A 14,063-nucleotide genomic window follows, 5' to 3' on the forward strand; every position below is an offset into this window, starting at 1 on the left:
AAAGATGAGGGCGTAACTAACAAAGCACCCACGCCAGGGTACTAAACTGAGGTTCTACATCTTCCCATACATCCAACCCTGCAGGTATATTAGAAAGCATTATTATTGTCTTTTACTTTTATTTTTCATATATGAAAACAGTAATTTTCCTCTCCAGTGGTTATTGTCAGCACATCACAATTGAAATCAATCTGTCATCCTACAGTATGTTACCAGAAATCTGAGGGTTGTGTGCACAACACGAATCAAACCACACACCACTCCTACAATGTACAGTACCACTTCTTTACTGTATGTGCCAGAGCAGATACAGCCAATAGGATGGCAATGTTGCGCTCTCTCTCTCTCTCTCTCTCTCATTTATCCTCATCTCATTAAGTGAAATGCTTCATTAAATCATTATCTAAAAGGATGGTAGGTTGCTGATCTAAATCAGCTGGACAGGGGAGGTCCTGTCACCTCCTACAGTAGCTGCTGTGAAGCAAAAGGCTGAACTCTGATATCGCAAGAGCTCTCTTCCATTCTCTCTGCCCTTGAACTCCAACAGACCAACAACAGGGCATTAAATATAACAACAGTTACAATCATCTGTGTTTATTATTACAGTCAAAGAAAATGGAAAGAATTGAAAACCATGGTTGCTTTTCTGAGAATGAATTTGTATGAGGGCATAACCAAGAACTCCATCATACTGTAGTCTGAACCAGACATGATTGTGATATCATGTCAGATACATCCAGTTCAAAGCCCAACAAGCCAACTATGAAGAACAAGGTCATTACTTTAATAGAATTGTTGCTTCTGATTGTTAATTAAAAATGCTTAATTGCAAAATACATGATATACTGGAAAGTAAGCTATACTGGAAGCTCTGGTAGCATTTATTGGCGTAGTATTACTTGTTACATAACATCTCCTCTGCAGTGTACTGAAAGATATATCCTCATTTAAGTTGCTTTAGATAAAAGTGTCTGCTAAATAAATAAATGCATGTAAAATGTAAAGGACACTTCATGTTCACTTCTGCTGAGCCACTATCTCAGATCTCACTAGTGGATGACCAGACATACTGCAGTCAGATATTCATGATCTATGAGAGACAGGAAACAACAGCCTTTCATCGGTGCTTTTCAAAGAAACTATTATTTGTCACATCCCTCATCTGTTACATAGAAACGGCACACAATGAGGAATCAGACCTTCTGTTCCAAATGAAACATGTACTGTAGCACTTGTTTAATAATCAAAGTGCTGCTGGACACTGCATCTCAGATGTATATTGTTTACAGGTAGTTCTGCCTTCAAATCTACCTATACTTGGGGTCCTAAGAATACAACAAGCATCCACTTTGGTTCATATCACTGTACTGTTTTTCTTGTAATACTAACCCTAACAACTCATTGTTCGATGTCATTATCGTAAATCGAGCACATGGTCTGTCCAGAGGTCACCAGTCTGGTTTCTGGCTTTGCCGCCAATCCCTGGCTTGTTCTATCTGTGCCTTTGTAAAGCGTTTCATAAACACTAACCCGTCATACACGGGTCAGTAAAAGACTTTCTACATTTCATAGCAAATCATCATAAACTCTGCATAAGCCAGCCTCAAAAGACATAATACAAAATACATGTACATCAAAAAGGCCACAGAACACAAATTATTGTGACCTTTTTTGAAATCTGGTCTATTTCACTCAGTCAAGTATCGATTCCTGGGGAGGAAGAATTGAATGCATATTGTGGACCAGAGTTTCATTCTTCCTAAGGAGACCGTGTCTGCAGTGCAGTATCGAAGGATATCTCATTCATTCCTCAGTAGGTCACTAGCTGGTCATGAAAACAAACTAATTCAAGTGCGCATTTTAAACATAAAGCTGCAGTCTACCAGCTCTACAACACTGTGATGTGTCAGTGTCACACACACATTTAAGACATTGATGACCACCACTTAAACCTTACTTACTCAAACAATAAACTTATAGCAGATTAAGTAGGTTGGGACCTTACTGTCAGATGTAGAAGATCTATGTTCATCTAGGCTTGAGTTTAATTTTATGGCAATCAGAAAACAAGCACAAGGATCAACACACACCTATATTAACGGTTTCACCAAAAATGTCACTATTCAATGGTGATGGTGGATTACGGTTTACTTTACCACACTTGTAGGGTAGATATGTTTCAGTGTGGTCTCTCTAGTGTTTCTTTGGACACTGAATCTGCGTTCAAAGTGCTGGGAGGATCAAGAAAGTAAAAATAGGCAGATCGGGGTGTGGGTGGGAAAGAATAAGAATTGCAGGCACCCTTTGCTAGCAGGGCTCATACAAAGGAGCCCGTTGGCAGCAGACAGCTGGATACATACCATATGATCTTGCAAAAATACTGACATGCACTGCAGGGTAATCTTTTGATTCCAAACATGGATGCTCAGGAGAACGGGAGCTGTTTGTTTTTACCAAACACTCATATTATCAAGACAACTGTACTATAGCCACATTATAAAACAATAGCAATTCAATGAGGATTTTAAACATTAGCATATACTTTACTTATCGTCTTACAGCTCTGCTCTCACTGTGTGTGTGTGTGTGTGTGTGTGTGTGTGTGTGTGTGTGTGTGTGTGTGTGTGTGTGTGTGTGTGTGTGTGTGTGTGTGTGTGTGTGTGTGTGTGTGTGTGTGTGTGTGTGTGTGCGTGTGTGTGTGTCTGTGTTGTTCCTAATAAGGTGCATAGATGGCAAAAGAATTGTCAGAATGAAGGCCAGGTATCCATAAATCTGCGTACATAACTGGAGAACAGTATCAAACCTGGAACTCTTTATGTAAATGTTTATGTTTCCTGGCAGAAGGTATTTATGAATCGTAATCAGTGTCAGTGGTTTTAGCCCTATAGATTATACAGTATTATTCTTATTCTTGCAATAATTCACAGATTTCACACAACACATCTATTGATGCTGTAGGGTAGGTCCTCCAAACTGTGCAAATCATTTTTAAAATGTACATCTAGGCCTATTGTTCAAAATAATTTCTCCTATAAAATAATCTAAGTTGCCAGAGACCTCATAACACAAGTCTCCCTATGTTTGACCACCAGGGTTCATACAGTAGCATAGAAATGTAATTCTTTAAGGCTACATTTGCAATCAGGTGGCTGGCTTATGAGAAACGAAGGCTAGAGACATCCAAACAACCAATGTCAAAACAGTGACTTCAAAATTCTGAGTTTTACACAAGATTCATACCCTATTACAGAGTGGCCGATACAAGCTCCGCGCATTATGTTAACTAACCTGCTTATAACATTGTATCAGCGTTGTGTTGGGAAGTGTTTGAATGAATAAAATATCTTACCTTTACATGATGAAACTTTCCCGATGTTTTCAGCCTTGGACAAACAGCAGCCGTAATTCAGTCCCACACCTCTGCCACACCTACTCCACGGATAACAGGGACCGTTATGTTCACTTATCCCAGCGAAAGGCAAATTCCTGAACACCCAAGGACCTATATATATATATTCACAGACTTTCTTCGATGATTTGAAGAATCCACATCAATGTGATGAGAAGACTTCGCCAAGCGCACGTGTTTAGCCTACTCTATAAAGTGTCAAATTCTTTAGTCGGTCGCCTGGAGTACTTGAAAATACGTACTATACAGGCTACGTATTAAGTACTTTATGGTTTTCTATAAATGTTCCAAATAAACGAAATGGGAACCGTGTTGTTCCTAAGAAATGTCGGTTGAGGTGTCACGACAAGCGGCAATAGGATACCAAGGGAGTCCTCCGCGCTCCGAGCTGTGTGATGAAAAAGGGGCAGGGTCATTTCAGTGGACTACTCCAACAACTAGGCTACCACTAACCAGCGTAAACTAAAATCAATAGGTCCCTTTTCCTTTCACTGCTTTCCTTTCAGAAGTCCTACTTTCAAAGTAGGCTAACATAATACACATGATAGGCTGGGCCTATATTAAACAGGTTTCACATCTCCAGATACTCTATGGTTTGTTTGAGTCTCATTCACAGTTACAGGTTTAAGGAGATGTCCATATTGTCATGATATGAAATATATTCTATTACATGGATATGTAGCGCTGAATAGTTTTCTAGGTATCGTTGGCGTATTCCCGGACTATTTTTTTTTTTTATAGGCCTATCCTATTTTAGATAAGAAATCTTTAACGCAAACAAAAATGCACTGCCAGATTAATCACTTAAATCTAACTAATCTCTTAATCAGTTAAAAGCAGTACTGAGTAGCCTAATTTATGATAGCCTACTACCCCAAGAGGAGCATAAAGATTTCATAGATGGCCTCAAAACGAACCATACGTGATTGAAAATAGCCCCGCCTTCACTTGCCTATTATTGGGATTCTGGGTATTAATTAATTTGGCCCGGTCTATTCTTCAAAAAAGAATAATTTGAAGTCGACAGATAAGCAAGGGATAACGTACAGACTAACTGGAGTCCCCTGCTAGGCTACTTCATTGTCACATATTCAAAATAGTGCACTGCGGGGCAGGCCTATCCTAGATGAGTCAATCAAAAAAATAATAGTGGGAGCACTTTATTTGCATTACCTTATACCGTATCTTCTGATGAAATGTCATATGACTGCAGTCATAAAAGCCTATGTGTTTGTCTAATTGATAGCCTGATTTCTGCCCTTTCCCAGACATGGCAAGTAGCATATCCGCGATGGTGAAATTGCTGTTTGCACTGCCATCTTATGCACAAGAATGGAATCACATTGTGTGTCCATCATCAATTTCAGATAAACATTCAATAAGCATCATATTACACAAAAAGCTATCAGGTTATTTCACAGTACACCTAGGCCTACATCTCATCAGAATTTGCAGTACAGGCATGGATCTAAGCGACTGAAACATTATATATTCACCATGCAACACGTGCGTTAAAATGACAATTCCATTTAAGGTATTTTGCGTATCGGCCTATTTAGGATATTCCTTCCGCCTCTCATGAATAATTAATGAATTAAAGAACAACTGAAACTAGTGGTGAACACATCACGACCCCAATGTTTATTTTGATAAGCACCATTCACAAAAATAGCTTAAATGAGCAGGCCACCCAATTTATGGTCGAGCGCATCGCATTCAATTTCCTTTGATTACCGTTGTCCAACATGGTTCAACGTCGATCTAACCACGTGACAGGTAAAGGTGCGCCGGGAGGTGGGCCGCTGCGTGTAGCCTGTCCGCTTTTGCTCACCTGGGGCAAAGTCAAGTCACGGGAGGGCAGACTACTGGAAGCACAATAATACTGATAGTGCCGTAAATCCAGAGCAGAGCTACATTAAAGCGATGACATCCCCTGTGAAAGCGGGCTTTCACAGATTTGAGATTCAGAAAACAACTTGGGATGTCCCCGACAGATACACGTCTTTACAACCCATTGGGTCGGGTGCCTACGGAACGGTGTGGTAAGAACAGACCCATCATGCATATCTAGAATGCCAACTATGTGTAGACTACACTTCTTCAGAAATCCTAGCTGAGCTCGTCAACATAAATAGAGCACTCGGCAGAAATTAAACTACAGTGGTATGACCGTAAGTCAGTCAAATGTCACGTTTTAGTTCTTTGAATCAGTTTAGACAATGTCACCTAATTAATCATGTGTTCGAAGAATGTGCTACAGACTTACACATCTATGCACGGTAGCAGTGATATCAGAAATATTCAGAGATTCTTTGGAGCTGAACTGTGGTTTTAACATTCAGGAGATGCAGTTTATTGGAGGACATGAGAACCATGCCATCAAGACAACATGATTTCAGACGTTTTCAGTTCACTCTGCGGATGTTGTTGTATTGTTGTGTTATCCCCTCTTTTCTTTATGTTGTTCTTATTGTGTTATTGTATGTATTTAGTTCTTCTATTGACCAGAAGAACAAAGAAAAAGTGGCCATAAAGAAGCTTTATCGTCCATTTGAATCATTGATTTTTGCAAAAAGGGCTTACCGTGAAGTCAAACTGCTCAGGCATATCCAACATGACAACGTAAGTTCTGAGATCTTTGCAAATATGTTGGTCCCTGTTTGACAGCTCAAATGTTTAGTTACTAGTGTTAAAATGGCATATACCGGTTAATATGAGAAATGGCACTTCAGCCACAAAGTTACAGTAATGAGGGGAAGCAGGGGGCATTGTTTTTGACCCCCATACAATACTTACCAAACCTGTTCTTGTATTTTGGTTGAAGAAAAAGTGTCTACCCTTATATTAGTTTGTGATGCCGTACACTTCAAAAACGAATGGCTTTCTTGACTCGCTGTCCCGTTATCAATAGCTAATCACTGTCTCAAATGAGAGCCCTAGTAGCCTACTCTTTAGAGAATGTAATCTCAGAACGATGCTCTAAACATGACAGTGTTGTGTGTATTACTACAAGACATCAGAAACAGTGGCTCATAATACTGTAGTAAAGTCGGTGTATTTATTTTGGTTTCAGACCAAATTTTCATTTGATATTGTGTTTTGGTTCCTTAAAGGTGATCTCCCTCTTGAATATCTTCACACCTGATTCCACACTGGAGAAGTTCCAGACTTTGTGAGTAGGGTCTTGGAAAAGTGCATTCCTGTGCTAAAATTCCCAGCTTGTTGAGACAAGCTATACAAACTGGGTCAGGTCGAATATCTCCCTCTGTGTGTGTGTGTGTGTGTGTGTGTGTGTGTGTGTGTGTGTGTGTGTGTGTGTGTGTGTGTGTGTGTGTGTGTGTGTGTGTGTGTGTGTGTGTGCGTGTGTGTGCGTGCGTATGTGTTTGTGTGTGTATCTGAGTGTCTGTCTGTCTATCTGTCTGTCTGTCTCTCTCTCTCTGTGTGTGTGTGTGTGTGTGTGTGTGTGTGTGTGTGTGTGTGTGTGTGTGTGTGTGCGTGTGTGTGCGCGTGCGTATGTATTTGTGTATGTGTGTGTGTGTGTGTGTGTGTGTGTGTGTGTGTGTGTGTGTGTGTGTGCGTGTTTGTGCACATTGATATGTATCTTTTGCATTTGCATAATTTGATCCATAATGGCCCAAACCATAACATACCATAGGCTTTTACTGTACCATTTTTAAATATTTGTTCTCACTTTGTTGTCTGAGCTGTCTTGAGGCTTAATGGATAACTTAACTTCCCTCACTTCATTATCTGCAGTTATGTAATGGGGCTGACCTTACAAGTCTCTACACATTCACTACCATTCTCTAAAGATAAGCTCTTATCTGCATGTTAGTGTGAACTGGGCTATATATCATTCACACTGAAAATTGGAATGTGGTTTATTTACTCTTTGTGTTGTGTTTATTAGCATGTCATACAGTACGTGTTTGTGTTTTTTGTTGAAATGTATGTGTATCATTTCTATCACAGTTACATGGTAATGCCCTTTGTGGCCCAGGACCTTGGTCACATCATGAAGAAAAAGAGACTGACAGACCGAATTATCGTCTATCTATTCTATCAAATACTACGAGGGCTAAAGGTCTGCCCATTGCCTGTCACTGATGTTTCTCACAACTTCGGGTCAATGGGAAATATGTGTCAGTGACTGATAATTGTTTTTTTTTGTTTGTTTGTTTTTTTCCAGTACATCCATTCTGCTGGAATTATCCATCGGGTGAGTTTCAAACATAATCCAGAATCTTCGAATGTAGTGCATATTGTGACTGAGATTTCTGATATGATCATGCTGTACAACCCCAAGATGTGCAAGCTGCTAGAGCCATCATAAACCATCATACAGTAGATGCTGGCTTTTGAACTGTGCACTAATAACAAGTTGGATATGTTACCTCTCCTCTTTAACCCGAAGGATGCAAAGTCCATCATCTCCAAAAGTTTATATTTTCATTTGACCTACCGTACCAACTTTTTTGATTGTATTGGAAAACGTAATATTTTGTTATGCAGACGCAAATATAAAATGCTTGTCTTATAGGATCTCAAACCTGGGAACCTGGCTGTCGATGAAAATTGTGAATTAAAGGTAAAATTCTTAGAGAACAGTGGCTAAATATAATGTTGCCTAATGAGTGTACCATAGTCATTACAGTATATTATTACACAAATGGTGATGTAATAGAATGTATTATTATAGTAAAAGGAATTCCAGGATCTTAGAAGTTTTGAATATATTGAAAAGAATGCCCATTCATTTCCCCCTTGGTAGATCCTGGATTTTGGTTTGGCTCGCCAGACAGAGACTGAGATGACCGGGTATGTGGTGACCCGCTGGTACAGAGCTCCAGAGATCATCTTCAACTGGATGCACTATAGTCAAACAGGTGAGAGTTGTGGTCCTCTGACACCATCGCTGTCAAGGTTTGACAAGGTTGCATTACTGCACAGCACCGGAAATGTTGCTACCACGTCTTAAAAATGTGTCTGTTTATCCCAGAGCGTTTAAAGGTGCGGCCTGTGAGCCAATGTGAGATTTAGCACATTGACCTCGCTGTCTGTCCGGCGTATATGCTTTAAATGAATTCATGCTCCTGCACAATCCTGACTGTGTGAATTGGAGGCAGAATGTCGCTGGGTTTCCATTCCACTTTTTACTGCACATTTTGACCAGAAATCCTACTGGAAACACTTGAATAGAGCATGATTTTCTGATTGACATAGAATTAGGTCCTCTACAGGGAGTTGATTAATTCTTGATTTACCAAGGTATAATGTGATTATAGAAGGTAAAAGATAAAAGAAGTCACACCTGTAGCAATTGTGGCAAACTGTGGCAAATCTAAAGTGTGAGTTTGAATGACACTTTCTTGCAAAAACATTGTTTCCCCTCCGGTTAAGTTTTGATGTCTTTGACACTGCTGCCCGTCATACCATCTCACTTTGTTTCATGGTGGCTCTTCCTGTACAGTGGACGTGTGGTCTGCAGCATGCATTCTGGCTGAGATGATCACTGGCCAGGTGCTCTTTCCTGGCAGTGATAGTATCCTTTAACTAGTCTTGCATCAGACTGACAGAAGCATACAGTATACAGTAAATTCCTGTGTATTAGCCGCATTGTGTATAAGCCGCGGGACAGTTAAAAGTTAAAAGTAATAAGAAACAAAAAGAAAACAAAAAGAAACAAAACCATGTTGTAAGTTGCTTCGGCTAAAAAGCGTCAGCCAAATGTGTGTGTGTGTGTGTGTGTGTGTGTGTGTGGATATGAGGATGCTTGTCGGTGTCATAGTGCACCGTTTAGCTTATGTACAGTATGCATGTGTGTGTGCATGTGTTTATATATGTCAGTACTCTGTCCTCCTTGACACCGTGCTCAGGCATCGATCAGCTGAAGAAGATCCTGAAAGTGACAGGAACCCCTCAGCCCTCCCTGATCCAGAAGATGCAGAGTGAAGATGTACTCTTCCTTACTGTTCCGTGAGCAGCAGATACATGCATGTGTAGAAGCTCTCCTAAGATTAATAATAACACAATAGATCTGATTATTGTTGATTATACAGTTATTAGGATTTACTGGACTTCTTCACTAACCTCACTCTTCTTCAGCGCATTGCTCAATTGTTGTAATGTGTTTATTATCACAACTTATGCAAATCACTTCATTAGAAATGTACAGGTTTATAACTTAGTGTGTCAATGTTTTGCCCCTATGATGCATAATCTATGATTTATCCTAACTTGTCCGATGTGGGTGATAATTCCACTCAGATACCTTTTTCATGTTATTAAGTGATATTTTTTGATGTATTACATATAAGTTTATTAGTAGTTATTTCCAAATCACTCTTTCCCACTGCTGAGGTTTACAATTGTGGAAAATATTTTAACACCAAGTGTGAATCTACAACAAATGTCAATAATATAATAGCTCTTGCTCTAATATTACTCACTTCAGGGTCTGACAATGGTTGGGTTGATGCATGTACTGAATCATACACTGATAGAACCATCCTTTCTGTTGTTAACATGCAGGCACGCTCATATGTGCAGTCCCTACCCCTTCAAAAGAAGAAAGATTTCAGGGAGGTCTTCTCCTCCATGGATTCTAAAGGTTAGTCAGAACTTTTGGTGTTGTTGCAGTTCTTACACACAGGGTGGCAGTATGGTCTTCATCACAGGTCATAATCATAATTGTTCCCAACAGTGTGCGGAAAGTAGTTTCACAAAGTTTGGGTCTTTGGTCATCACAGTAAATATTAAGATCTGTACAGTAAGCCTTTGTCGGTTATGTTAGTTGATTGTCATTGGAACATGCACACTCCATATTCAGGACCAAAAATACTTTGTATCAAGCACCATGAATAGATTGGATTTTGCATTAGACACACAGGATTCCACACAGAGTTCCTTCACTGAGTGAAGTTGAGGAGCTTTGAATGATGAATTCTAAAATCTGACATACCGTTACAGTGAATTTCTGTATGATGAAGAACCCTCTTTAATTTTTTTTCTCCCCTGAATGTCACTCTCTTCCTTTGTCTCTCTCTCTCTCTCTCTCTCTCTCTTTCTCTCTCTCTCCCCAGCGGTGGACATGCTGGAGGCCATGTTGCTGTTGGACCCTGAGACCAGGATGACTGCAGCAGAGGGCCTCTCCCACCCTTACCTATCTGAGTTCCATGACCCAGAGACCGAGCCAGATTCCCCCCTTTATGATGACTCTTTTGAGAGCCTGGAGTTGGACACAAGCGAGTGGAAGAGTAAGATCTTATAACACTCAGACGTACTGTTAAAGGGGAACTCAGACGTACTGTTAAAGGGCAACTATGTTAACTTAATAAACCTGTTTAGAACTATTTTGGATGATTAAATTGGGACTTACTGTATAAGAGAAGTGAGAAACAAGAAACTTGTTTTAAAACGTGTTTCTTACCTTGTAACATTCACATTGTTCTGCTGAACTTATGCTAACCGTTTTGCTAGCTTGTAAATAAATCCATGTGCTTTATCGTTACTTTTTTCCACAGTTACAGTATAAGTAATAGCATGCACACTTTCTCCAGCAGAGGGGGAAATATAGCTAATCCTACTGTACCAAGGGGGGCTTTAAACCACAATTTAATGGTAGAAATGTTTTTTTGTTAAACATTTTTTCATGGTTATGTATGTATGATTGATTTTCAGGTCTTATCCACATGGACATAATGACCTTTGACCCCAACAACCCCAGGGAGACTGCAACATAGCACCACAGTACGGCTGCACTTTTTACTGTAATAGGTTACGTCTATTTTTTTTTCAGGATGAGTTTAAGGAAGACAGTACAGTTTCTAGATTATGCCAATCTATTCCTGTCATGTTTTCTATCTGACCTTTTGAGATGCTGTAACACATTATACCTAGAAGCATTACACACATGGTCCTTGAGTCCATCTGTTTGAAACCACATGACAAACTGATGTGATAGTGACATATGAAACATTCAATATAGTCATACAGTATTTTTTTATTTAAAGCTATAATTGTCTCTTTCTCAGACCAAAAGACCAGCAAGATATTGAATAGATGTAAGATATATAAAACATATGGCTATCATGTGTTTGAAGTGACTTTACTTGCCAGCCACAATGTAGAGAGAATATGTTACAAGTGTGTCATTGTCATGTGTCATTTATTTGTTGCAACCACAAGATGTCACTGTTTTCTATAGGCAGTGAAGTTATGTAAAGAAAGGACAGGGGAGCCTAGCATGATACAGTATAGCTTGTCAATTGTGATCCATCAATGATAAAGCATCTACACTGAACAATGTGGAATAATCTGAAATTAAATGGTTTGAATATAAATTGACTGTTTTTTTTGTTCATCTTAATTTACTGATGAGGGGTTTGTTGTGCCCAGTGACAGACACACAACTACAATGTGACACAACAACTACAATGTGGTCCTTGTTGATGTTGCTTCCGTATGATTACTAAATGCACAGACATCTCATTTGCAAATGGTCACCTACCTAAAATAATAGCATATGTAGTTAAAATACCTAAAAAATCATTCAACAGACAAGGTTCTGGTGCGCTCATTTGTTTCCAGTGGAGCCAGGTGTGTTTGAACCTGCCGCTATTGTTACAGTAATATAACTATTAGGTGTTGCGCAAGGGAATCGACAGGTTGCGACAAAATTAAGGATAAATGCGTGTGTTAACATTTTTATTATTGGGCAAACAAGATATTCAGTGTTGGAACATACAGTAACAGAAGATGCACAGTTACTGTAACACTCCACCGGAAATAAATGAGTGTAGGAAAAGCCTTCCGTGCACCTAGTCTATTTTGTGTGTGCGTGTGTGTGTGTGTGTGTGTGTGTGTGTGTGTGTGTGTGTGTGTGTGTGTGTGTGTGTGTGTGTGTGTTTTCTGAAAAACATGAAAAACAAAAAGATGTTTTCTAATGAATTGAAGGACAAGAAAATACATGACATGAAGCAGAGACAAAACAAAGATGTAGCAAAATGACATATTATTATTCCATACCAGATTTCCATATGATTAGACACTTTCAACAAGAGTTTGCCTCCATGAGTCTGACAGTAACAGGTCTTAACACTGCCAACAAAAGCCAGGAGGTTCCAGAAGGGTATTTGTAGTGCACATTTAAAGCAAATGTGGTGTGTTAATTGAGGTTGTGAACCATGAAGACATCTCTGAAAAAATGCATCATGAGACATTGTGATCTTACGCCAAATATAGATGTGGAAAAAGCCGTAAGGTACTGTATATGCGACTATTTCAGGAATTTGATTACGCAGATGCTACATAAAAACCTGGGCTTCTCTTGTGCAGTCTAGACACATTCCCCTGTTGTTCCAGATAGCCCAAGAGTACAGTAGGATACATGCAGCCGTGGCCTACTGGTTAGGGCTTCAAGCTTGTGACCGGAGGGTTGCTGGTTCGATCCCTGACCAGTCCACGGCTGAAGTGCCCTTGAGCAAGACATCTAACCCCTCACTGCTCCCCGAGCACCGCTGGTTGGGCATGGCAGGTCACTGCTCTGGATTAGTGTGTGATTCACCTCACTGTGTGTTCACTTTGGCTGTGTGTGTTCACTAATTCAGTTAAATGCAGAGAAACGAATTTCCCTCACGGGATCAAAAAAGTATATAGTCTATTCTATTCTTCTATTCTAAAAGAGAGAGCAGACAGTATTATATATTATCCAAATTCTTATGTAGCCTGGGTGTTCCTTAAGTTCTTGAATTGAAACTCGGACACAATAAAGTAACCTCTGAACTCTTTATCAACTCTTATAGCTCTTTGTAATCATTTGCATCTTCCGCTCATATAGCCAAATCACTATCTGTAGACTCACTGAAGTCTGCGCTTCCTCCACTGTATGAACAACACAATGGAAACTAAAAGCGCCCCCTTCTGGACTGAATGAAACAATGACGTGGAAATCCTATAACATAACATGTTATATAAATCATAAACATTACAGTTCCCATGCTGCCTTGCGCTCGATTTGATTCACGCTGTTAAGGCAGCCTGGAAACCACTGCCCTAATTTTTGCCTCAGATACAGTAGGGGACCAATCACAAAACAGGGGGGAAAGCAAAACGATGATGAGCTATGCACAGACGCATTTGATAGACATCCGTGGCGCCCAATAAACGGACCTGGGAATTTTTTCACATAATATGTGAAAATGAACGTTTGGTTCCCAGACCACGTTTCATAGAGAAGTGGTGCCGCTAGCCAGGCTAATTGTTATGCAGGGTTAGCCCAACATGTCATATATACCTCTTCCCCTCCCGAACATCTTCATTTATTCTCAGCTTGCTTTAGGTATCAAGACATTAGTATTCATCTCTTTATTGTGGATCCCCACTTTCTGTTATTTGTGTCTTTGTAGGCTAACTGTCATTTCAAGTAACTTTGTATGATTTCAGATGTTTAATGTTTGAGATGTTTGAAAGCATTGTCTTCCCATGTATTTTCTGTCCTTCCAAAGGATTATTTCTTTTTTACCCAGCACCAAACATGGATAATACCCAAATATTGCTGAATTGATTTTGATTTGAGATCTCATTTGATGGCATACCCTCGCCCTCAAAACACCTTGCTTTCCCAAGTTTGTTTTATTTTGTTTTCTCAGTGTAA

At 39.7% G+C, this 14,063-nt stretch overlaps 1 protein-coding gene across 2 annotated transcripts; it reads left to right on the forward strand.

The window, feature by feature from the left end:
• The first annotated feature begins 5,246 nt into the window (after positions 1–5,246).
• zgc:171775 (STKc_p38 domain-containing protein) lies at positions 5,247–11,751 on the forward strand. Of its 2 annotated transcripts, none has more exons than XR_009939833.1 (12): positions 5,247–5,451; positions 5,902–6,031; positions 6,523–6,581; positions 7,382–7,493; positions 7,599–7,628; positions 7,950–7,997; positions 8,181–8,295; positions 8,880–8,951; positions 9,286–9,385; positions 9,941–10,019; positions 10,492–10,665; positions 11,090–11,751. XR_009939833.1 is itself a non-coding variant. In XM_062541120.1 (12 exons), exons 1-12 carry the CDS (start codon positions 5,333–5,335, stop codon positions 11,149–11,151), a joined length of 1,080 nt encoding a protein of 359 aa, XP_062397104.1. In that variant the 5' UTR covers positions 5,247–5,332; the 3' UTR covers positions 11,152–11,751. The 2 variants fall into 2 exon arrangements, 1 of the variants encoding a protein (XP_062397104.1); XM_062541120.1 differs by having other exon boundaries at positions 9,286–9,365.
• The last annotated feature ends 2,312 nt before the right edge of the window (positions 11,752–14,063 follow it).

Source organism: Sardina pilchardus, chromosome 7, assembly GCF_963854185.1.
Source record: "Sardina pilchardus chromosome 7, fSarPil1.1, whole genome shotgun sequence".
Classification (NCBI taxonomy): Eukaryota; Metazoa; Chordata; class Actinopteri; order Clupeiformes; family Clupeidae; genus Sardina; species Sardina pilchardus.

Coding starts and splice junctions, on each gene's coding strand:
- zgc:171775 (XM_062541120.1), top strand. CDS start 5,333: ATGACATCCCCTGTGAAAGCGGGCTTTCACAGATTTGAGATTCAGAAA. Junction 9,366..9,940: donor AGAAGATGCAGAGTGAAGAT/GTACTCTTCCTT, acceptor GTTAACATGCAG/GCACGCTCATATGTGCAGTC. Junction 10,666..11,089: donor GGACACAAGCGAGTGGAAGA/GTAAGATCTTAT, acceptor ATTGATTTTCAG/GTCTTATCCACATGGACATA.